The sequence below is a fragment of the Rattus norvegicus genome, chromosome 5 (assembly GCF_021556685.1).
Source record: "Rattus norvegicus strain SHRSP/BbbUtx chromosome 5, alternate assembly SHRSP_T2T, whole genome shotgun sequence".
Classification (NCBI taxonomy): domain Eukaryota; kingdom Metazoa; phylum Chordata; class Mammalia; order Rodentia; family Muridae; genus Rattus; species Rattus norvegicus.
The window spans coordinates 154,832,881-154,857,861 of NC_141538.1; the positions used below are offsets into that span (position 1 = coordinate 154,832,881).

General features: G+C 44.9%; 1 protein-coding gene across 2 annotated transcripts in view; it reads right to left on the bottom strand.

The window, feature by feature from the left end:
- Kdm1a (lysine demethylase 1A) overlaps positions 1–16,765 on the bottom strand; it is a 55,273-nt gene extending 38,508 nt beyond the window's left edge. Inside the window, 2 exon segments of one of the 2 annotated variants that reach the window (NM_001130098.1) lie at positions 6,729–6,894; positions 16,266–16,760. In NM_001130098.1, coding sequence (NP_001123570.1) covers positions 6,729–6,894; positions 16,266–16,616 — 517 coding nt within the window. In that variant the 5' untranslated portion in view covers positions 16,617–16,760. 2 annotated transcript variants of the gene reach the window in all.
- Between the last annotated feature and the right edge of the window lie 8,216 nt (positions 16,766–24,981).

Below are 24,981 nucleotides of genomic sequence, written 5' to 3' on the forward strand. Positions count from 1 at the left end.
CTCAGACTGCCTGTAACTCCCATTTCAGGAGATCACACTCAAACATTTAAATAATTTTAAAAAATCTAAAGTGAATTAAAATAAACCCAATACATTTCCACTACCTATTTGACCCAGTTTTATGCAGAATAAATGATCTGTCTGCTAGAATAAATGCAAAATGAAGTAAATGAGGTTCACAAAGGTAGCAAAAAATGACCAGAATCTTCAAACACACTAGAGGTCTTTTAACACTGCTCCTGGTGGTCAGTATTTGAGCAATAATATCATTCTAAATAAAATTCACACATTTCAATTGGAACAGCAATCCTAGAGTTACACCATCATTGAAAAAATGAACTAAAACAGTCAACCTTCAAAATGTCTAGACCTAAGAAAGGCTTCTGCTGAAAGCAGGATCTCCCTCTCTTCAGCCAGAAGAAAAGGAAGTCAGAAACAGCAAGAACCAGAGACAAAGAAGTCAGCACAGTAAACTGCTAAGGAAAGCAAGCTTTTTAGACGTCAGAAAGACTATTTTTCACACACTCTTTTCCCATATTCAACAGTAGGAATTTTCCTGATCCCTACTTTTATGCAAAGTCTTGACTCGGAGTGTAGGCTTCAAAATGCTCCAAAGGAAATGTATAATTCTGATTCTTTATGCTGCCTAACTACAAGTTTAAGGTGTCTGAGCAGAAGAGGAAAAAAAAAAAAACAAAAAACAAAAAAAACCCACAAAGCTTACTCTCCTCATTTACCTGTTTAAAAATGAACAATATCAGACTTTATTCTGGTGCCACATTAGAAGCGCCACTGTAACATTTCCCACCAGTTGCTTACTATTATACTTCGGAGTTATATGCATCTGACAATGAGGTACTAAAATGGCTTTCAGTTTCTAAAATAATCTATGTAGTCTATAATCTGACCTGAACTTTCTTCTGACTAAAATATTAATTAATCTATTCCTAGTTCAACTTTATTGTTCAACATTGTGAACATCTGAATGATTTAGTAGCCTAATAATCCCTGGAGAGAGAGAGCCTAAGACAACTGTGCTTGCCACCCTGGAAGCAACCCAGATCCAGCTAGAGCGAGCTGGAATCCTGCCTAGGAGCACAGGCTGTGTGGGAGTGAGTCCAAGACAGAAGACCCTCAAGACAACCACCAGTGCTATGGGGCTCACAACAGGCAGCTAGCCTGAGAAGACCACCAAACTGTTGCTCACATAGGTCTGGAGGGGGGGGCAGACCACGCTCAAAATGACCCTTGTCAGGTGCCATAATGCATAAGCAGAGTGCAGCACTCCTGAGACGACCCCAGACACTCAGAGACCGCAGGGGTCACTAGGAAGAGCAAGTAAGTGGTGGAGAAGTGAAGAGAAAGAGAAGCAGAAGATGTGGGCCCAGTGAAGGGGCAGAACTGAGACTGAGGGGAGTGAGGAACAGCCTGATGGGAGCAGCTGGTGATGCCACATGGAACAATGGGGTCCTGGCCTGTGCTGCCACCAGGGGCCATGTCTGGGTCCATGGCCCTGCAGCAGCAGGGCTCGGTCACCATCAAAGGCCAGGAAAAAGTCCTGGTTTAGGCTGCCACCTGGGGGCATGTGCAAGTGGCCCCCCTCTCTCACCTGGGCACCCTGAGGAAGCTGGTCCTTCCCCTCATCAGCTACAGCACTCAGGAGAGCAGGTCCTGCACCTCACCAGGGCAGCACAGCAGGGTCACTGATGAGCCAGTCCCAAGGGCATGAGTGTGGGAGAGCTGACCCCACCACTTGTCTTCCCTGCAGTGAATGCACCCACATATGCATGCCTCTTGCCACCTAATAGTAGGCAGAAGAGCTGGCCCAAGTCATTAGAGTAGGAGAGCTGGCCCACCCCCTCACCTACTGCAGCACTCTGGAAAGTTAGCCAGCAGACAGCTCAGCTACTTCCCAGGCCCACAGATTGTATTAGCCCATCCCAACATCTACCCCACTGATGAACTTAACATGAAGGGGCTGGTTCAAAACTACAGGATCTCCATGACACGGGCAACAACAGAATACTGAGGGTCCAGCATTGGTAAGTAGCAGAAGCAACAAGTCACTGCAGTGAACATTTGTGTATACTGTGGGGGGACACACTGGCACACCACAACTTCCACAAGGAGATTTCTTTTCAGTTTCAGAAGAAGTTGCAAGGGTGGAGGGCAGATACTAGGGGAGAGGGAGATGAGAAAGACTGAGGTACACAATATGAAGTTCACACACACACACACACACACACACACACACACACACACACACACACACACACCTCTCTCACTCAATAAAAGTTTAAAAAAATAAGACAATTTCTCTACAGATTGCAATTTAAAGCACTACTTTGTAGAACTTATTTTCACTTGTTTTGCCCACAATAAAACTGTAAATCATGTAGAATAAAATATATTATCTTCCACAATTAAAAAAAAAAAAAAAGGAGGGTAATCTCTGTAAAGCCAAACATAGTATTCAATGATTTCTCTTACCGGTCAAAAGCAATTAACAGTTCAAAATCAAGAAGTCAAAACCACTTTATAAAAACCTAACATCAGTTCTTCATATTTAACATAAAACTTTCAAAGTCCAATCTAGGATGGAAACATTACCTTGCAGACAGTTTCTTAAAGCTCTACGATACAACATGGCGACTACAGTAAACGACAATCGAAAGCTGTGTTCCTTAAAAAATGCCAAGCGTATATGTTAAGTAGCCTTATCAAACAAATGATCTTATCAAGGTAACCTCGCTGCATTCTGACACTCTGCATTACTTCAAAACAGAGTATATACAGCAAAGCCATACAATTTTATCCACCACTTTAAAAAACTAAGTGCACTTCTCAATTCTCGCTACAGTTTTCTTTATTGTGCTTCATCCTACAGCCAACTAGCTGCTAATATCTGTCGCCTTTGGACTGAATATTATGGTGGAAGAGCTAATCTTTTTTGTTGAATAAGTCTTAGGTTACAGAACTACACTTGCAACAAAGGATTAAAATTGTACAAAGAGCTGTGTTGATTACAGAATAAGGAATTATTACATTTGGAGGAATTTTTTTGATACAGGTTGTTCTGTGTAGTCCTGTCTTGGAATTCACTCTATAGACCAGACTGGCCTGGAATTCAAAGAGATCCACCTGCCTCTGCATCCTGAGTGCTGGGATTAAAAGTGTATGCTACCACCCATCTTAAATGTGCTCTAAGTTTTCATAAATGTCTCAAGTTATGCACAACAAAATACTCTGGCGATTACCTCCTGAGGCAGAGTGCAATGTGAAATCAGCACCCCTCAGTGAGGCAGTGGGCCAGGCAGGACAGCGATGCTTCTGTAAATCAGCAGCAGAGCAGCCACTAAAGCGGGGTAAAGGCTGCAAACGCCAAGGGAACCTGACGTACCTGACACAAGCTGCCGCAAGCTCCAAATAAAGCATATTTCTAACAGAGGCTCCTTCAGCCCAGGGGCAGTTACTCTAACCTTTGATAGAGTCCTCTATCAAAGAAGCCCCACCGTTAACTAATGCATGCAAGCCAAAGGTCTTAAGTCCCCAATCTGTCCAAGACTTAAAACAAAGCTTAATCTTACAGAAAAAATATTTAGGAAATGAAACAAAACCATCATTTGTTAAACCAAATATAACCAACACAGAAATTTTAAGAAAACAAAACAATATAGGTTAAAATATAAGCAACTGCTATTTAAAAATGTGTCTATTACTCATGACTCTTTATAGGTCTATAATGCCACAGTGCAATGGTCAAAAAAGGGAGGGGAGGGGTGTTAAGCCCAAAGAGAGAACTTCATCCTAATAAAATAAATCTAAGCCAACAACATCAAACAAATAAAACCTCTTATTTTCATTTTTAATTTCATTTCAAATTAACTGGGGGCTGAATGGAGTATCACTTAGCATAACAAAGGGATCCCAGAACAAATCAACTCTCATAACACTTTATCTCCCTGTGCTTTTAGTCCCCTTTACAGACCACCTGTTGTACAACAAATCTCTCAGTGCCTCCTTTCGCTCTAAAAGCCTTAGAGACTAGGAAGTGTCGGCACATAACTGGTAGGATGCAGGTCTGGCTAGGTGGAGGCCCTTCCTTAGATCCCTCAAACAACACAACCTCGGTACTTACTACCTCCAACCAGACAGTCAAACACTAGGCTTCTTACAGTATGAATCCAATCTCCTTTCTAGCTTCTGAGAGGGCCTAACTCACTTCATTTTAGAACAGGCAGCCGTGTTAGGCCTCAAGTTTCAATTACCCCCAGAAGGACAACCCAGGCTTCTTGGGAAAACTGCAGACAAAGGGGCAGCCAATCATCAACTGACCTGATATCTGGCCAGAGGCTTAGAACACATATGAAAATGTACCTAAAAGGTAACCCTCTCTCCCTCAAGGTATAAACGAATCAAAAGTGTACAAATATCCTGTAAGCTCAAACAATCCTGATGAAGGTGACCCAACCGCAACTGGAAAACTATTAATTGGCTTTAAGAGGGACCTGCAAGCTTCCCTTGTGGTTGCCACCATTTTGCTTTGACTGTTGACCTCCTCCTGCTGGCTGTTTCTGCAGAAAAAAAAATGTTCTTTGTCTTTGCATACTATTCGAATCTGGAATCTTTCAGCAATTCTCAGATTCTTACACTAGGACCACAAAATACCACACCAAAAACAACCTCTAACACATCAGATCACCACCGTACAATATCTAACTCTTAAGTTGAGGGATCTGTACCCTGACGAGTTATGATAGGCATTTCAAATAGCAGATACCCAGCAAAGGCAGAAGAAAAATAATCAAAAAGATTGTATTAGAGATAAAAAGAAGAGAGGGAGATACAGATTGAACAAAGGCGAGAAAGCGAAATACAAAATTTGGGACGGGGAGGAAGACAATGTAAACAGTGAGATGGTGCTGCAGAGAAGGCTCGGCTGCCTCCAGGCGCATAGGCAAAGGTGCACCACCCCGACTAGAGGCGGAGTTGCCTGATTTTAAGTATTTTAAGACAGTCTTAGGTCAAACAAAGCCCTGGATACTGGGATGAACTGAATCCAGAATTTAATCTTTCTTTTTTCAGAAAAAGTTGTTTTGGTTTTTTTTTCCGGAGCTGGGAACCGAACCCAGGGCCTTAGCACTTTACCACTGAGCCAAATCCCCAACCCAGAAAAAGTATTTTTATAGTATTTTATTTCAATTGTACAAGTTATTTTTAAGAGCTTTAGTCAAGCCTAAACCTAAGTTTACATTAACAACTGACTTTAATACTCTCAAATGGAATAGCAGCATTGATAGTAGGTTTTACAAACAAAAAATGTAAGTTCTGGTAATTTACAGTAACATCAAAGAGAATGTTTTTGGTATGGATAAAACAAATAAAAAGATGCTAAAGATCCTGGGTCAAAAGTTAGAACTTGTCAAAATAAGTTTTAATCTGGGTAACAATGAATGTAATACAAAAGACAGCAGGCGAGGCCTGAAATAAGCATATTTTAAAGGTACAGGACTATAAGAACTGATAAAGTATGGTGTCTATAGCTAATAGAATTTAAAGTCATTTCAAAGGGAAGAACATTTTGATTGTCCAAAATAAAAATGAGTTAATGTTATTCAGAGTGGAAAACACAAAAACTAACTAAGACTCCTGCTTTACACTGTCTTTCCAAAACTGATTAGGAAATCCATAGAAAGCTAGGATTCAAGGTTGACAATATTTATGAGATTTTTTTTTTTTTTTGGAGACAGGGTTTCTCTGTGTAGCACTGTCTGTCCTCAAACTCAGAGATCCCCAGCCTCTACCTGAGTGCTGGGATTAAAGGTGTGTACCACCACAGCCAGGCTATTTAATGAGTTTTTAAAAAGCTATATGAAGTTCTGACACAAATATAAAGCTAATAATCTTTTCATGGTATAAGGATGTTTATGTGAGATCAGATTCTCTTCATGGCCTTTTCTTTGTGTTTGAGTTAGTGCAGATGCACATGGGGGAGTGGGAGCACAAATTGAGACCAGAGTTCCACAGTGGCTCTCTTCCTCAATCACTATTTTTTGAGACAGTCTGTCCATCAAAGCTCAGCATTAATAGTGTCTCTGCATCCTCGGCAGCGAGGTCACAGGCTCATGCTACCACACTCAGCTTTCATACAGGTGTTAGGAATGAACTTGGGTCCTTGTGATTTGCACAACAAACATTTGACTGAACATCTCCCCTGCCCCATAGTCTTTCCTTATACTAGTTCTTTGATTAGAAGACCCTATAACTAAAATTACAGGATGTTAGGCCGAATGCTTTTAATTTCAGAATGTTTTTTATATATGTTTACCAGGAAAATGTTTTAACTAATGAGTATGTGTAAATAAAAACAAAAACAACAGTTAAAAAAAAACCCAAAACTTTAAGCTGTGAATTCAAGTTGTCGTCAGACAAGCAGGACTGACTGGTTCTGTGGATCTGACATTCTTTGTTTTCTCTAACCATTTATTTCCTCCTAATCCTAACCAACTTCCACTGCTATTATCTGTCACCATCCTTTACTTCCTTCAGACAAAAACAAAGATGGTCAGCAGACTATTTATACATGTGTACACACACATGTATATAAACACATAAACAGACACAGCAGAGAGCCCCAGATGAAGACGTCAATAACACTGCAAGGTAAGAACAAAACAACTGACTCTTCTCTCTGATAACACAAACTATGGCTGATCATTACAACTCACCAGACGGCTCCTCGGGCTCACTTTCATTTTCCTCCTCAGGTGGGGCTTGAGGAGGTGGCGGGGGAAGCTTCTTCTCCTTCTCTGCTTTGGCATTTCTTTCTTCTTCTGAATAATATTCATCTTCTGAGAGGTTGGCCAAGCTTTCATCCATTTCTCTGTATTCTACCTACATGGAGATTATACCAGAAAAAAACAAATACAATGACAATCTCAATCATGGGTTCAATTTGAACCATCAATGGCTCAATTAATTGCTTTCAAACTCTAAAGAAGTAACAATGATCAAGCCAATCTGTCATAGTTACTAAAGACAAAAAGTCCCAAGAAAGGACACAGTGTCAGTTCAGGTTTAGCCCAATCTGTAACCTTTACATCCTAAGACTGGTACATCTCTGGCTCAAGAGCTCCTCCTGTAGGTTTTTTCAGTGTATATATTATCATGCTCACATACTGAGAGTATCAATTAAAATGGCCCTCATCCAAAAATACAGTTAACTAGTGGCTCATTCCTGTAATTCCAGCACCCAGGTGACGTAAGTTAACCAACCTGAGCTACGCAGACAATTCCATGGCTCTGGTCTTACAGTGCCATGGACTGAGAGTTTAGTGCAGGCATCAGTTTCTATTCCCACTGCAACCACGCTGGATACAACCACACTGGATAGCCTTTTTCTGCTTTTTGCTATTATTTGTCTTTCTAATTGGCATACTGATGGCCCAGCCTAGCTTGTTAGACCTGCAAGGACCCAGGCCTTTTAACCAACATCAGTAACTCCTTTATAAAACTTCAAACTAATTTTGATTATAATTTCATGCTATTTTTAAAAGAGGGACAATTTTCAGGCAATAAAGCATTGTTATATATACCTCAAAGCTCTTAAAGCAAAGCCTGTCTACAGTGTTGGGATGACCATTCCTCACACACAATATCAAATGGCTTGTAGTGTATCCCTGTGTTTTTAATTATTAATTACTATGCCAGGGTAGAGAGCCCAGGGCTAGCAGTGTATTTTGGTAATATCCTCTCAACAGCCCATTACCAGCTTTCTGTATGTAAATACTTGTTCTTCCTCCCCTGATTCTGAGACTTTCTGAGGCCATGAAGGTCATGTAAGCAGCCCCAACACAGCCAAAGGGCAACCCAAAGAGATGGCTCTGGAGTTGTCCGGCTGCTGACTAGTTCAGACTGGAATGTGGCTTTTTGGAGAATAAAGAGCTGAGGGAGGGGAGAATCAGATGACTGGGCAAGAGGAGCCAGAGCACAGAAGGGAGTTTAAGAGGTAAGAGTAACTTAAGAGATTCTCAGGACTAAACGAGGTGACCTTAGTCAAAATTCTCCAATCTCCCTTGAGGAGAGGGAACACAAGAGTCCCACCTCCAGTAAGTAAGACAGGCCTCAAGTGGAGGGACTGAGTCACTAATATACAGTCAAATTTTCTGATCCACAATTGTTCCTGTCTAAAAAGAACTGCAGGGAGTTAGGCCTGACACTATTACTGATGCCATGGCTGCCCCCAAGGAAGTCCTACCAGCAGCTGAGATAAAAGCAAATACTTACACCAACCACTAGACTGAAATCGGGGATCCCTATGCTTGAATTAGGGGAAGGATTGAAGAAGCTGAAGGGGAGGGTGACCCCATAGGAAGACTAGCAGTCTCAACTAACCCAGACCATAGGAAGCTCCCAAAGACTCAGCCACCAACCTAAAGCATATACAGCTGGTCCACGGACCCTGGCACATATACAGCAGAGGTCTGTCCAGTCTGGCCTCAGTGGGAGAAGATGCGCTTAATCCTTGAAAGACTTGAGATCCCAGGGAAGAGCACCCTCTCAGAGGCAAGGGGGAGGAGGAATGGGATGAGGAATTGTGGGAAGGAGGAATGGGAGAGGGGAGCAATGACTGGACTGTAAATAATTAAAATTTTTAAAAAACGTAACTTAGTGGGGATGCAATGGCAGAAAAGATTGTAGCTAAGAGTCTGCCCCAGTAAAAGGCCAACAACTTTATACTATATAAATGTCTCTGCATCTTATTAAACCCCAAGCAGATCCCCCAAAACCACCCCCAACAGCAGTGACCTCAGCTTCCTTTTTAAGAACTTTTCTGTGTGCTGTATGTACACAGGTGTTAATTAAGCACTCTTTCTTGCACATTCTAAGGCCAAAGGAGGAAAATGGGTGTCCTGTTCTATTACTCTCTGCTTTATTCCCTAGAGACAGGGCCTCTTACTGAACCTAACACTTGGCTAACAGCCAATAAACTTCTTCTAGCTTCCTGTCTCTACTTTCCCCACAATGCTGGCCAGTGGGACCCACATCTGTCAGCTTGCCTTTTATTTCTTAAATGGATGTACACCATTCTACTGAAGTTACAGTTCACACTAGCTCCAAGTCTGGCTTTGAGGCATGAAAACTCCCCACCTCTCTCCTGCTGCTGCATTTTTTGTTTTAACTTATTTTGGTTCCAAGTATTTTTGTGCACCATATGCATGCACTGTTCACATAGGACAGAGGAGGGCACTGGGTCCCCTGAACTGGAGTTACAGACAGATTGTGAGTCACCATTTGGGGACTAGTCCTCTGGGAGAAGAGCCAGTGCTATTAACCACTGAGCCATCTCTCTAGCTCCACATCCTTGCTTCTAATTGTCCCCCATGTTTCTTTTGAAAGTTTAAGAGCTGATCACAGAGTTGGGAAATGACTCCTGGGATAAAAGTACAAACAAAACGGATGGAAATTAAGACCAGAATCCCCAGCACCCACAGAAAAGGGGGCCAAGAATGAAGGCCGACATGCAGTCCCAGTGCTCAAGAGACATAGGGGATTCTTGGAGTAGGCTCACTAGACAGACATGCAAAATCAAAAATGCAAGAAGTTTGGGGTTCAGAAAATAAAGTACAAAGCGATTACGGAAGACACTCCATATCAACCCGGCTTCCACATGCACACAAACTTAAGTACACACACACATAGATAGCATACACCAAACAACAAAAGGGCAAATCAAGATGGAAAAAAAGAATTAAACACAAGAGAATTACAAAGGCACCAATCTTATAGAATTCCCCCAACTGACCAACAGATTCAATAGTTCCAACAAAACTCCCTGTGCTGAGACTGAGAAGTCAGTAAAACTCAGAAACTAGAGAATCCCTGAGTTTGCTGTCACCAGGGAGCTCCAGGCTCAAAGAAAGATCCTGTATTAAAAAATGATTTGGAGCTCTCTGCTCCTCCCTGCTCCAGAGACAGCCGTATCCTCTCGTGCAGTGCCAACCTCATCTCATAGACAAGATGGTGAAGGTCAGTGTGAACGGATTTGGCCATATTGGGCACCTGGTTACCAGGGCTGCCTTCTCTTCTAGCAAAGTGGAGATTGTTGCCATCAATGACCCCTTCATTGACCTCAACTACATGGTCTACATGTTCCAGTGTGACTCTACCCATGGCAAGTTCAACGGCACAGTCAAGGCTGAGAATGGGAAGCTTGTCATCAACAAGAAGCCCATCACCATCTTCCAGGAGGGAGATCCCCCCTAATATCAAATAGGGTGACGCTGGTGCTGAGTCTACTGGCATCTTCACCACCATGGAGAAGGCTGGGGCTCACCTGAAGGGTGGGGCCAAAAGGGTCATCATCTCCGCCCCTTCAGCTGATGCCCCCATGTTTGTGATGGGTGTGAACCACGAGAAATATGACAACTCCCTCAAGATTGTCAGGAATGCATCCTGCACCACCAACTGCTTAGCCCCCTGGCCAAGGTCATCCATGACAACTTTGGCATCGTGGAAGGCTCATGACCACACTGCCATCACTGCCACTCAGAAGATGGCCCCTCTGGAAAGCTGTGGCATGATGGCCGTGGGGCAGCCCAGAACATCATCCCTGCATCCACTGGTGCTGCCAAGGCTGTGGGCAAGGTCATCCCAGAGCTGAACGGGAAGCTCACTGGCATGGCCTTCTATGTTCCTACCCACAATGTATCCATTGTGGATCTGACATGCCGCCTAGAGAAACCTGCCAAGTATGATGACATCAAGAAGGTGGTGAAGCAGGCGTCCGAGAGCCCACTAAAGGGCATCCTGGGCTACATTGAAGACCAGGTGGTCTCCTGCAACTTCAACAGCAACTCTCACTCTTCCACCTTTGATGCTAGGGCTGGCATTGCTCTCAATGACAACTTTGTAAAGCTCATTTCCTGGTATGACAATGAATACGGCTACAGCAACAGGGTGGTGGACCTCATGGCCTACATGGCCTCCAAGGAGTAAGAAACCCTGGACCACCCAGCCCAGCAAGGATACTGAGAGCAAGAAAGAGGCCCTCAGTTGCTGAGAAGTCCCCCATCCCAACTCAGTCCCCAACACTGATCATTTCCCTCACAATTCCATCCCAGACCCCATAACAACAGGAGGGGCCTAGGGAGCCCTCCCTTCTCTCTTGAATACCATCAATAAAGTTCGATGCACCTACACACAAAAAAAAAATTGGAGAAATAATTGAGAAAGGCACCTGCTATTAATCTCTGGCTCTATACAAACATAAACACATACGTATATACACATGTACTGGCATGCACAGATGTATACATAGGCACCCTAACAAACCACCCCCAAAACATTGTTTGTGGTTTTTTAAAAGGAATAAAGTAGTTACATAATTCCTATAAAAAAGATCAATCAACATGATCTTCAACAGAGAGTTGAAGAGTTCACACATCTTGGTTTCAAAATCTTATATAAAAACACAGTAACCAGAACAGTGTTAGTGGCATGATAGAAAAACATGATAGAAAAACAATAATGGAACCAGAAAAATATTCCTTAGATGCAATCCTGGGAGTAACAGAATAAGCCAAATACATACACTGGAACTGATTAAAGTTTAAAAGTTTTGAAACTAGAATAAAAAATAAATCTTGGGGGCTGGAGAGTTGGCTCAGTGGTTAAGAGCACTGACTGCTCTTCCAGAGGTCCTGAGTTCAAATCCCAGCAACCACATGGTGATTCATAACCATGTGTAATGGGATCTGATGCCCTCTTCTGACATGTCTGAAGACAGTTACAGTGTACTTATATAAAAACAAATAAATCTTTAAAAAATAAATAAATAAATCTTGGGCTGGAGAGGTGTCTCAGCGGTTAAAGAACATTGACTGCTCTTCCAGAGGTCCTGAGTTCAAATCCCAGCAACCACATGGTGGCTCACAACCATCTGTAATGGGTTCTGATGCCCTCTTATGATGTGTCTGAAGACAGCTACAGTGTACTTACATATAATAAATCCTTTTAAAAATCTTACTTTAAAACACTCTTCTAAACCTGTTTTTTAAAAATCTGAGCCAAGAAGAAGGTAGAGATGGGGATACAGCTCACCTAGTATAGAGCCTGTCTACTACACAGGACGCCTTGGGTTTGATCCCCAGAGCTGGATATAAATGGGTACAAATGACACACTGCAATTAAGAAGTGGATGCAGAGCTGAATGTGACGTTTAGTCCCAGCACGCGGGCAAAGGCAGGTAGAACTCTGTTGAGTTTAAGGCTAGCCTAGTTTACAAATCTGAGTTCCAAAACAGCAAGGGCTGTTCCACAAAGAAACCCAAATCCTCTGTCAAAAAAACAAAAGGTGAATGCAAGTGATTAGAAACGTAAGGTCATTCTCAAGTACACAGTAAGTTTAAGACCAGCTTGGGTTGTCCTTTAAAAAAACTACAAACTTTTTTAATAGCTATCTTACATACAAATGTAAAAAACAAAAACAAAAACCATGTTCAACATCATTAGCCATTTTGAAAAAATGAACATCGAACTACAATGAAATAGCATTTCACAAAGACGGCTATAAAAAGACAGACAATGCTAAGTACAAAGATCTGGAGAAACAGAATCCACACACATTGCAAATGAAAAGGTGAAACTCTAGCTGCTACTTTAGAAAAGCATTTGGTAACAATTCCTCACAAAAAAAAACCGGAATTCACATGTGACTCACCCATTATAATCCAGGTATTATGCAAAAGTAAATTTTATTTTCTCAGATGTAATTGTGTCTCAGAGGCTTACTGCTGAATAAGCTCACCCTTTCTAGTTCACACTGAACTCTGGCTGGACTCAGCTGTTCTGGCCCAAACTCCTCTCCAAGCTGGCTGATTCAAACTGGCTTCTTAGCTGCGTCTCACTAAATTGCTCTGCTTAGCCTCAAACTAACTCTGGCAATTTGTTCTAATCTTCTGCCTTCTCCTGCTCTGGCTCATCTGCCTTCACCTGCAACCTGTCTCTGTGAGACTGCCTTTCTCCCTCTCCCTCTCTATGCTGCTCTCTTAAATTGCTACTCTTTTCTCTGCGGTTCTGGTGAGAGTTAGACGTATCCTATCTCTGACTCATTCTCAAGTCTGATTTGTCACTTTACCTATATTGTTTGGGATTTGAGATGTGTACTAGTAGGTCTTTGGCTCTGATCCCTTCCCAAAGCAGCCATGTTGCTGGATTAAAATTCCTCTACAGTATTATAAGAGACTTGAAAGTGTATGCTTGCATGCTGTACATTACTGTTCATAACTACATTATACATAACAGCAAAAGTGAGACTCCCAAAAAAGTCCATCAAATGAGACAAAATCAAAGGTCCACATATACTGAGGCTGCATACAGGATATTTAGAAGAGGATATTCAGATATAACTCCATATAGTCAGACAGTAGACCAGTGATTGCCAGGGGCTGCAGGTAGGGAGATGAGAAAAGACAACTAGAATACAGGTGTCTCTGGGAAACAGTGAAATGTTCTAAATTGACTGTGGTGCTATTTTTATCTTATGAATACATAATTTAAAAAGCAACACCGGCAAATTAATTATCTCATATCTGTTTTGTTTTAAAGATTATTCATGGGGGTTGGGGATTTAGCTCAGTGGTAGAGCGCTTGCCTAGGAAGCGCAAGGCCCTGGGTTCGGTCCCCAGCTCTGGGAAAAAAAAAAAAAAAAAAAAAAAAAAAAAGATTATTCATTCATTCATCCATTCATCCATTATGTACAGTATTCTGCCTGCATGTATGCTTGCACGCCAGAAGAGGGCACCAGACCTCATTCTAAATGGTTCTGTGCCACCAAGTGGTTGCTAGGAATTGAACTCAGGACCTCTGAGAGAGCAGACAGCAATCTTAACTTCTGAGACATCTCTCCAGACCTCAAATGTGTTTTAAATTATCTCAGTTTCTGGTCATGACTTGATAAAATGGAATCCTACTGGATTCTGCCCTCTTTCATGTCCAAGGGTTGAAGTCAACCAAAGGGGGTTGGGGCTGGACAGATGGCTCAGTGGTTGAGAGCAGTGGCTGCTCTTCCAGAGGTTCTGAGTTCAATTCCCAGTAACCACATAGTGGCTCACAACCATCTGTAATGAGATCTGATACCCTCTTCTGGTGTGTCTGAAGACAGCAACAGTGTACTCACATACATAAAATAAATAAATCTTAAAAAAAAAAAAAAAAAACTAATGCAGGCAGATTGAAATGTATTCAAATTATCTTGGGGGTAGGGTGTCACTGTGTTTTTTGTGGTCCCACATGCACTTTCTTCAGAAGTTTAAAAGAGGATTCTAGTTTTGTGGGTTTTAAAAACATGTTTGGCAGGTTTCTTTATGGCATTTTCACACATAATTAGTTCTGGTTGACCCTCCTTTGTCCCTCCCTCTCCATCTATATCCCAATACCCCACCTTCCTAATGCATGTCTGATAAAAGCCCCCCCCCCCAAAAAAACAAACCACCTTTCCTCCAAATTCATTTTAATGAGCAGTGAGTATGAAGTTCTCAAGCAGGAAGCTGAGGCTCTCTGGACCAACTTGCAAAGAAAACGATACCCAGCAGCCTGCACAGTGCAGTGACCACTCTGGAAGCCTAGGGGGCACTATAAGTTGAGCACAAGAATTTGAGATCTAACTGAGCAACATAACAAAATGTTTGTTAATCAAAACCAAAACAAGCCAGGCCTAGTGAGACAGGCCTAGAGCCCCAGTGACTCGGAAGGTTGACCCAGGAGCATTACAAGTTCAAGCCCTGTCTCAGTCACAAGATAAATTCAGGGCCAACCTGGCAACTTAGTTTCAAAATACCAAGAACTGGTGATACAGTACAGTGGTAGAGAACCTGTCTACCACACAAAAGGTTCAACTCCCCAGCACAGCAGGAGAGAACAGTGTACAAAAAGTTACCTAAGCCACACTTTACCCAACATTTGTATTTATCTTGAGGTGCTACGGGCAGAAACGCTGGTTCTCAATCCTTCTTGGCAACTCCTGTGCCATCCAGTCACATCTTTAGACTACTTCTTGTATGCACTACATACCCATCCATACATATCTCTTATTTCCAGATTGAGAATCTCTGGGAAAAGCCAATGCTGTGCAATAAAGCTGCACCAATGCTTGGCGATGTTACTGTATGAGGGCTTTTTTTTTTGTTGTTGTTTTGTTTTGTTTTTTGTTTCAGTAACGAATGACACCTTGTCAAAACACCAAACTTTGAAACTAAACTTCACTTTATTCATTCTTAAAGTGAGGTTATTAACAATACCAGTGGTGTTTTCGAAAACGAAAAGCGCTGGCCTGGTGCCAAATGCACCATCTGGTATACTGAGGTGTGAGACAGAGATTATCTGTGTATAGTGTTGGATCTGATGCCAAATCTTTATCTTTATATTAGCACCGTGACCAAACTGATACTCTTCATCCGCTTCCACATTTGTAAAAATCTACTCGGGGCCCACGATCCCGCTGGCTGCCAGGCCTGACAACTAGTTCGATTCCTTAGCGTGGTGGAAAGACTAGGACGGACTCGGGGCGAGACTCGGGCGAGCTGTCCGTACCTCAACTCGCAGACACACAATAAATGATTGTTTAAAAAAAGGGGGGGGGGGGAGGCTGGAGAGATGGCTCATCGGTTAAGAGACTGCTCTTCCAGAGGTCATGAGTTCAATTCCCAGCAACCACATGGTGGCTCACAACCATCTGTAAAGAGATCCGATGCCCTCTTCTGGTGTGTCTGAAGACAGCTACAGTGTACTTATATAAATAAATGAATAAATCTTTAAAAAAAAAGGGGGGGGTGGGTAAAGAGAGTCTACTTGGCGTACAGCAAAACCTTGAAAAAGAAAAGGAGGGGTTGGGGATTTAGCTCAGCGGAAGAGCGCTTGCCTAGCAAGCGCAAGGCCCTGGGTTCGGTCCCCAGCTCCGAAAAAAAGAAAAGAGAAAAAAAAAAAAAAGAAAAAGGAAAGAAAGGAAAAGGGAAAGAGAGGTCTCTTCCTTTTCATGAAGCTTGACTCTAAAGCATCACACTCATCTCCCCCGTGCGCCCGACGTCCGCACACACCAGCCACACAGGTAGACAAACGCGTCGGGAAGCCATCTTTCCCAGTCAGAGGATCACGGTCACACCCTCCTGTGACCGATACCCCGGGTCCCCGCACAAAGGCCGGGCCTCCCTTACCCCGCCCCCACTCCCACCCGGGTCCCCGGGACCAGAGCCTGAACCCGGGTCTCACCTTCGCCCGCTTGCGTCGGCTGGTCCGTCGGCCCTCCGGGGTCTCGGCTATTCCTGTCTCCATGGGTGTAGCGGAGCCGGGCCCGGCTGTGGGCCCCGCCTGAGGCCCGGCGGACCCAGGCGGCTCGGCCAGGCCTCCGGGCGGCGAGGCCCGCGGAGGCTCCTTCTTTCGGGGAGTGCGCTCGCCCGCCGCCCCCGTAGCAATGTCGGCGGGGCCCGCCAGGCCCGCGGGCGGCGCGGCCACCTCAGAGCCGTTCTCGGCGCCGCCCGCCGCCCCGGGCCCGGCCTCTGTCCCAGCCGCTGCTGCCGCCGCCGCCGCTGCCGCTGCCGCCGCCTTCTTCCCAGACAACATCTCGGGCCGCCTGGCCGCCGCGGGCCGCAGGGGCCGCTCGGTCTGCCGCTCCGTGGGTCCGCAGCCGCCTCTCGCCTCTCCGCTCCGAACCTCACACGGTCCGCGCGAAACCGAGCACCTCCGCGTGCGCACGCGCCCTGCGCGCTCTCGCCGCGTCAGGACAAAAAGCAGCAGCTTGTCCCCCTGCTCAAGACCATAGAGCAGCGTCCCGGAGGCTAGAGCGGAGCCTCAGCATCGAGCGCGAGGCTGATCTAGAGCGCCCCCTGCGATTGGGAGTCCGCCCTAGCACATCCCTTTGACCGGATTCTGAGCTCGGCTGCACCTCCCAGGACCACGTCCAACAAGGACTCTCAAGAGTCACTCCCGCATTTACCCATACACCATTCACTTCAACTAATACCGTTGAAGTAATAATAGTAGTAATAACTAATTCTCACTGCGGGACAAGGGTTGAAGTACGACTAAATTAATGATCACTTAATTATCCTGTGCTATGTACCTCAATCTTTAGAGAACTTGCCCAGAATGTGTATGACCCCGAGTTATCCCCAGAGTTGAGTTAGGGAAACTAACTTCATAGTTGTCCTGCTTGGACTGTGTGAAAATAAAGAGTACACGACTTTCCACGGTAATAAAATAGAGAGAATTGAGGAAATTCTAGTTTGAGTCAAAGTGAACTCGCTCCTGTCGCCAAGCCTTGCTTATTTTCTTTCTTGGGGCGGCACACCGCCTACATTCATGCCCACTGCCATGCCTCCTCCATCCCCCATCTCTCCAGGCACATAACACTTCTTCAACGTAGGTCAGTTCTTTCTAATGCTGGAGAATGTGGGGGTTTATTCATGAGATGTTGAGATGTATAGGATGTTGGGGGAGGGGCGTTATTCGCCAGAGAAGAATGCTCGGACATGGGTTTAGGCCAATAGAAAGTCTTTATTAGCTGGCTGGTAACTACACTGGGTGCTTAAGATTTCAATGCAGCCTGGAGCCTTTCTCAGGGCGAGATTTTACGCACAAAAAAAAAAAAAAAAAAAAAAAAAAAGTCCTGGGTTGACATACTTGAGTTAACAAGAACAGTTAGCCAGAAGCAGAACCACAAAAGCCAAAAAGCAAGGTTAGAACATTTTCCAGAGCTGTGGGCTTTGATGGATTAGGTCTTTGTTTTAGTTTTGGCAGGTGCTGTCTATGTGCTGAGTTTTACAGCTCGAATGGTACATCCACCATTGAGTTAGTCTTTCAGCCTACTAAGATCTGGGGTCCTGTTACAGGGTTTTGCTTGTTTGCTTCTTTGCTTGTTTAATTCTTCCAAGGTGATGAAGTTGACTGCAAAAAACAGCAGGAGGAAGGTTGCCGGAGGAAATTCCATACTGTGATTGCGGTGATACAGGGTTGCCAGTATCCACCAAAATTCACTGAACTCTGTGAACAAAACAAACCTTTAAAAAGCGTGAAGGTAATTGTGCATGCCTTTAATCCCAAGCACATGGGAGGCAGAGGCAGGCTCTGAGTTTGAGGCCACCCTGGTCTACAGAGCAAGTTCCAGGATGGCCAGGGCTACCCTGAGAAACCCTATTTCAAAAAACAAGCCAACAAACAAAAACGGTATGCAGGACGAAAAAAACCGCATTCACAGTACCATGTATGTCCCTTGTGTGAAGTTCTCATGGTCACAATCAGCAAAGTCAGCGACTATGGTAGAAGTCTATCGAGGGACTGGAGCAGGCTTTGTGGGGAATGTAGAGAGCAATATAGGGAAGAGTTGGTGATGGAAGGAAGGCTGGTGCTAAGCCCTGCTCCTCCACCATAAATTGTAGGAGCGGCGGCGAAGTAAAGATGGCACCGACAGCCAGCCCCGTCCGAATGGGAATAACTTACCGCGCATGCGCAGGCTTGTCCCCTGTCAGGGCAGCTGTATGATAATGAGGTGAATCTGGCGCCCTCCTGTTGTGAACAACAGTACTGCGCATGCGTGGGGTTTTGCACCTGCCGTCAGTCTGGCTGGGGCGGTACTATGCTAATGAAGTTCATGCCGCGCCAATCTCTGGAGGACAAGTAGCTGGATGACTCGTGCCCCACCAATCCCTGAAAGAATATTAGCATACTGCTGTGTATATAAGGCGAGTGGCTTTGCGGCTGGGCGCCGTAACATTTGAAGCTGTAACACTTGGAGCTGTAACACTCTTGGAGCTGTAACACTTAGGGCTGGCTGCTGCCGCCGCCGCCTCCCTATATCAAGAATGAAGGTGTCCTGCAGTAAAGGCTGTTGAGAAGAATCCAACCCTGTTGCATCTTCCTTGCCGGCCAAGGTGGGCGCGACAAGTGGTGGCCCGTAAGGTGAACCGAGGACATCCTCGTGGATCTCAGAACTCCGCATTGTCGGAAAGTTCCCGGATAAGGGAGGTAAGATAAATAAAGTTCTCTGGAGGTAAGCAGAGACAATAAAAGCCTTGGTATAGAGGCGGAAAGGTTTGGGAACTACGGCAATGTTGTTTCCAATTGATCCTTTGTGGGTAGGGCTTGTAATTTTGTTTCTTTTCTTCTTTGTGTGGGATAGAGAAGCCACAGAGGGCAAGCTTAATCCCGGACCAAAACCTCTTTGGCGAACGGTCCCTGCCTGCTTAGAGGATAAACGATGTGAGGATGATGAGGCTGATCTCGAGGAAGAGGCTGCTCAGTGTGAGAGGGAGAGACTAGGCAAGAAAGCAGTTATACCAACAGCACCTCCGTATAACCTTCAATATAAAAGCATGGTGAAGCCAGCAGGGGCTGCTTCCTTTTGCCCAGAGGTGTGGAAAGAGATGGAATTAAGTTTTCCAGTGTTTCTGGATGCTAACGGGCATAGATATCATGAACCCATTGACTTTAAGACTATGAAGCAATTGGCAGAATCAGTCAGAACCTATGGGGTCAGTGCAGCTTTTGTTATGGCTCAAGTTGAGGCTGTTGCTAGGTATTGCCTCACCCCTGGGGATTGGGGAAGTCTGGCTAAAGCCTGCCTCTCCTCAGGTCAATACTTAGATTGGAAATCTTATCTTTTTGAATACGCTAATACTCAGGCCGCCATTAATCTGGCCTCAGGAGTAGACCCTCAGAGACATTGGGACGCTGACATGCTATTGGGTCTAGGGAGATTCGCTCTGGACCAGACTGATTATCCAGAACAAGTTTATAGCCAAATTAATGAAATAGCCATCAAGGCATGGAAAGCACTGCCTAATAGGGGCGCAGTCTCCAGGAACCTTACCAAGGTTCTGCAAGGGCCCACGGAGCTGTTTTCAGACTTTGTAGCCCGTATGGTAGAGACCGCTACCAAGATCTTCGGAGACCCTGATACAGCCATGCCTCTCATTAAGCAGCTGGTGTATGAGCAATGTACAAAAGAATGTAGGACTGCTATAACCCCATACAAACATAAAGGTTTAGAAATTTGGATGAAAGTCTGCAGGGAACTGGGAGGACCATTGACTAATGCTGGCCTAGCGGCAGCTGTGATACAGTTAAGGAAAACCGCCACCACGGATACCTGTTTCAAATGTGGCCGTAAAGGGCATTATCGAAGACAGTGTCCTGAAAGGAGTAAGGGGAGAATTAGCGATAGACCCAAGCAGCCTGGACTATGTCCACGGTGTAAGAAGGGAAACCACTGGGCAAATGAGTGTCGATCTGTGAAGGACTTGGATGGCCGACCCCTATCGACAGGATATGGTGGTGCACGGCCAAAAAACGGACAACGGGGCCCACGTCCCCAGGGCCCTCAAATATATGGGGCTCTGCAGGGCGATCCTAAGAATCCTTTGCTACAATTTTTTATTGAACATCCACTGATCTTTCCTAAGGTCACTGCCTCAGAGCCTTTGTCTGGAGCGTTAGATATTTATACAGATGGCTCCAAAACAGGTGTAGGTGCCTATATGGTTGATTCTCAAGAACCAGTCTTAATTCAATACAGTCCAGGCACCCCCCAAATTACAGAATGTAAAATTGTATTGGAAGTTTTTAAAAGATTTCATGATTCTTTTAATTTAATTTCTGACTCTGCTTATGTAGTTAATGCTGTGCGCTCACTTGAAATTGCAGGGCCAATTCGGTCGACTAGTACCGTATGTCAAATTCTTTTAGAATTACAAAAATTGATTTGGGCCAGAAAAAATAAATTTTTCATACAACATATTCAAGCCCATACTAATTTGCCTGGTCCCATGACCAGTAATAACGCCCTGGTGGATGCTAGTACTCGTAGAGAGTTTACTTTTCATGCTGCTCTGGTTGATCTCGCTAGAGAATTTCATCAAAAGTTTCATGTTCCTGCCTTTACTCTTCAACAAAACTTTAAAATCTCTAGAGCTACAGCCCGTGATGTGGTGTTACGTTGCCAGAATTGTATTCAATTTCACCACCCTCCTCATGTGGGGATTAACCCTCGTGGTCTGATCCCGCTAAAACTTTGGCAGATGGATGTCACACACATATCTCAATTTGGAAATTTAAAATATGCTCATGTTTCTGTTGATACCTGTTCCAGTATTATACACGCTATTCTGATGACTGGTGAAAAGGCTCATAATGCCATTAGTCACTGCTTAGAGGCATGGGCGGCCTGGGGAAAGCCTGATAGTCTCAAGACAGACAACTGGCCTGCCTACACAGCCAAGTCCTTTCAGACATTTTGCCAGACAATGCAGGTCGTTCATACTACAGGATTACCATACAATCCCCAGGGTCAAGGAATTGTGGAAAGAGCACATCGTACCTTAAAAGAGCTTATACAAAAACAAAACGAGGGAATCGCCAGCAGCCGAACACCAAAAGAACAACTTTCTTTAGCTCTTTTTACTCTAAATTTCTTAATTTTGGATGCACATGGCTGCTCTGCCGCAGATCGCCATGCTGCTACTACACCTATAACTAATGCAGAAGTAAAGCAGAAGGATGTCTTAACTGATGAATGGTGTGGCCCAGATCCCGTGATTTCGAGATCTAGGGGAGCGATTTGTGTTTTTCCACAGAATCAAGAAAATCCAATTTGGGTACCTGAGCGCTTGAGTCGAAAATTACCTTCTGCTCTTCCTGAAGATGAGACTACAAACCCTACTATTACTACTGGGAATGGTAATGCTGATGCAGATTGCTGTTCTCAACAGCACTAGGCTGGACCCCATCACAATTGAAGACTTTACCTCATGGGTTACCAATGCTTTCTCCTTTTTTAAGGAGTGGGCGGGCATGTTTGCCTGGGGAGCTATTGTCCTCCTGGGATGCGGAGTATGTCTCTGGCTTATTGGCCATTTAAAAAGGGAACATGCCAGACACAAAGCGGTTGTTTACCAGGCTATGACCACCATTGACAATGGTGCTTCTCCCAATATATGGCTGGCCTCTTTGAAGAGTTCGCCCTAGATCATTTTTGTCACAGTCATGTGGGGTCATTGTATCCAGGGACGGGCAACTTTCCTCGAGCTCGGACCAACCTAAGACACGGGGCCCGGTGGCGATAGGGTGACCCAGCGACAGGTAAGGCCGAGTCATCGTAAGGAACGACCTAAGACAGGAGCAATGACAAGGTTGACGTGACACCCAGATCTAGACCAGTCATTTTATTAAACAAAAAAGGGGGAAATGTAGGGAGCAGCGCGGCGAAGTAAAGATGGCACCGACAGCCAGCCCCGTCTGAATGGGAATAACTTACCGCGCATGTGCAGGCTTGTCCCCTGTCAGGGCAGCTGTATGATAATGAGGTGAATCTGGCGCCCTCCTGTGGTGAACAACAGTACTGTGCATGCGTGGGGTTTTGTACCTGATGTCAGTCTGGCTGGGGCGGTACTATGCTAATGAAGTTCATGCTGCGCCAATCTCTGGAGGACAAGTAGCTGGGATGACAGTGGGGTGACTCGTGCCCCACCAATCCCTGAAAGAATATTAGCATACTGTTGTGTATATAAGGTGAGCGGCTTTGCTGCTCAGTGTGGTAACATTTGAAGCTGTAACACTCTTGGAGCTGTAACACTTAGGGCTGGCTGCTGCCGCTGCAGCCTCCCTGTATCAAGAATGAAGGTGTCCTGCAGTAAAGGCTGTTGAGAAGAATCCAACCGTGTTGCGTCTTCCTTGCCGGCCGAGGTGGGCGCGACAATAAATAGGCAATATATCGTGTAAAAAGATGTAAGCCTGGGAGTTGGATTTAGCTCAGTGGTAGAGTGCTTGCCTAGGAAGCGCAAGGCCCTGGGTTCCGTCCCCAGCTCCAAAAAAAAAGAACCAAAAAAAAAAAAAAGATGTAAGCCTGTTACTCTCCCTTCCCCCTAATGCCTGGTTGTCACTGTTCTGCCCCTGTCTTTATGAATCTGAACTAGCTTATACTTCAAGGTACACCGTCACAGTAGAGGAGCCAAGGCAGCAGTAGCTAGGGCGAGCTGGTCGCATCATATCCACAATCAGGAAGCATGGAGTGATGGAGGCATGTGCTACTCAGCTTCCTTTCTCTGTCTTAAACAGGAAAGGAATCCTGGGAGAGCTGGAATCCTGGGAGACCTGGCCAGTTTTCCCACTTCAGTGAAGACACTCCCCCCCCAGGCATGTCCCAGGCCCAATTCCCAGGAGGTCCTGTCACTAAAATGAACCATCACTCTAGGCAAGCACCGTACCACCTGGCCTACATCTCCAACTCCCCATAGTTTATTTATCCATTCATTTATCAACGCATAGTTGATTGCTTCAGACTTTCTGGACTTTCAATTTTTTTCCTTATTTTTAAAAGCTTTTAAAGCCTGGTGCCTTTAATCCAATCGCTTGGGAGGGGGGGGACAGAGGCAGGCGGATCTCTGTGAATTTGAGGCCAGCCTGGTCTACAGAGTAAGTTCCAGGACATCCAGAGCTATTAACAGAAGATCCTGTCTCAAAATAAATAAAGGATAAACAAAGGATTTTTTTTTTTAATTTTAGTATATGTGGGAGGTGCTACAGCATAGGTATGGAAGTCAAAGGCAATTCACAGAGTTCAGTTCTCCCTTTCCAAAAGGGATCCCAAAGACCAAACTCAGTTCATCAAGTTTACTGATTGGGCCACCTCATTAACACCACACACACACACACACACACACACACACACACTGGTCTAGCATGCATGAGGCCCAAGATCCAATCCTCAGTATGCAATACGTAAGTAAACAAAGAATGAATGGTGCATGGTTGTTTAAAAATGTTTAAAGGGTGACTCTTCCAATTCTCTGAGGGCATTCTCAAGTGAGGCAACTAACTTATCCACTTTTCAAAAGTTAACCTCTGGGGTTGGGGATTTAGCTCAGTGGTAGAGCGATTGCTTAGGAAGCGCAAGGCCCTGGGTTCGGTCCCCAGCTCCGAAAAAAAGAACCAAAAAAAAAAAAAAAAAAAGTTAACCTCTGCCAGGTAAGGTAGCGCACGCCTGTAATCCCAGCATCCAGGAGCCAGAGGCGCGAGGGCCACACATTCTAGACCAGCCTAGCTGCATGGAAATACCTGTCTCAAAAAAATAAAACAGGGTTGGGGATTTAGCTCAGTGGTAGAGCACTTGCCTAGCAAGCGCAAGGCCCTAGGTTCGGGCCCCAGCTCCGAAAAAAATAAATAATACAAAGCAAAAAGCACCTCAGGGTTACTGTTGCTGTGATGAAACACCACAACCAAAAGCAACTTGGGCAGGAAAGGGTTTATTTGGCTCCACTTGTGGAATTGATGTGGCCCCTGTTCATCATCAAAGGAAGTCAGGACAGGAACTCACACAGGGTAGGAACCTGGAGGCAGGAGCTGATGCAGAGGCCATGAAAGGGTGCTGCTTACTGGCTTGCTTTCTCTGGCTTGCTCATCCTGCTTGCCTATAGAACCCAGGACCACCAGCCCAGGGATGGTGCTACCCACAATTGGCTGGTCCCTTTCCCCATCAATTCCCCATCAATCACTAATTAAGAAAGTACCCTACTCCAGCAGTCTGGAGCTTGTGGAAGCTCTGCCCCAAATGCTCTGTCTGAGATAAAGAATGGTTCCTAGTCTAGATTGGACTTCCTTGAAAAACCTCCATGGTCCATGCTGCCACCGCCGCTAGGAGCCATGTTGCTATATATGGCCCATGCTACAGCTAGGGGCTGTGCTGGTGTCTGTGGTCCTGTGCTGCCCCTGCAGGCCACGCTGATGCTCATAGACTGTGTTGCTACCAGAGGCCATGTTGGCATCGGTGATCTGTGTCGCCACCAGGGACTGTGTAGATGTCCGTGGTCCTTGTTGCCACCCAGGACCATGTTGCAGTCCATTTTCTGTGCTGCAGCTGGAGTGGATGTGGATGTCCATGGTCTGTGCTGCCACCAAGGGCCATGTTAGTGTCTGTGGTCCTTAATGACACCAAGGA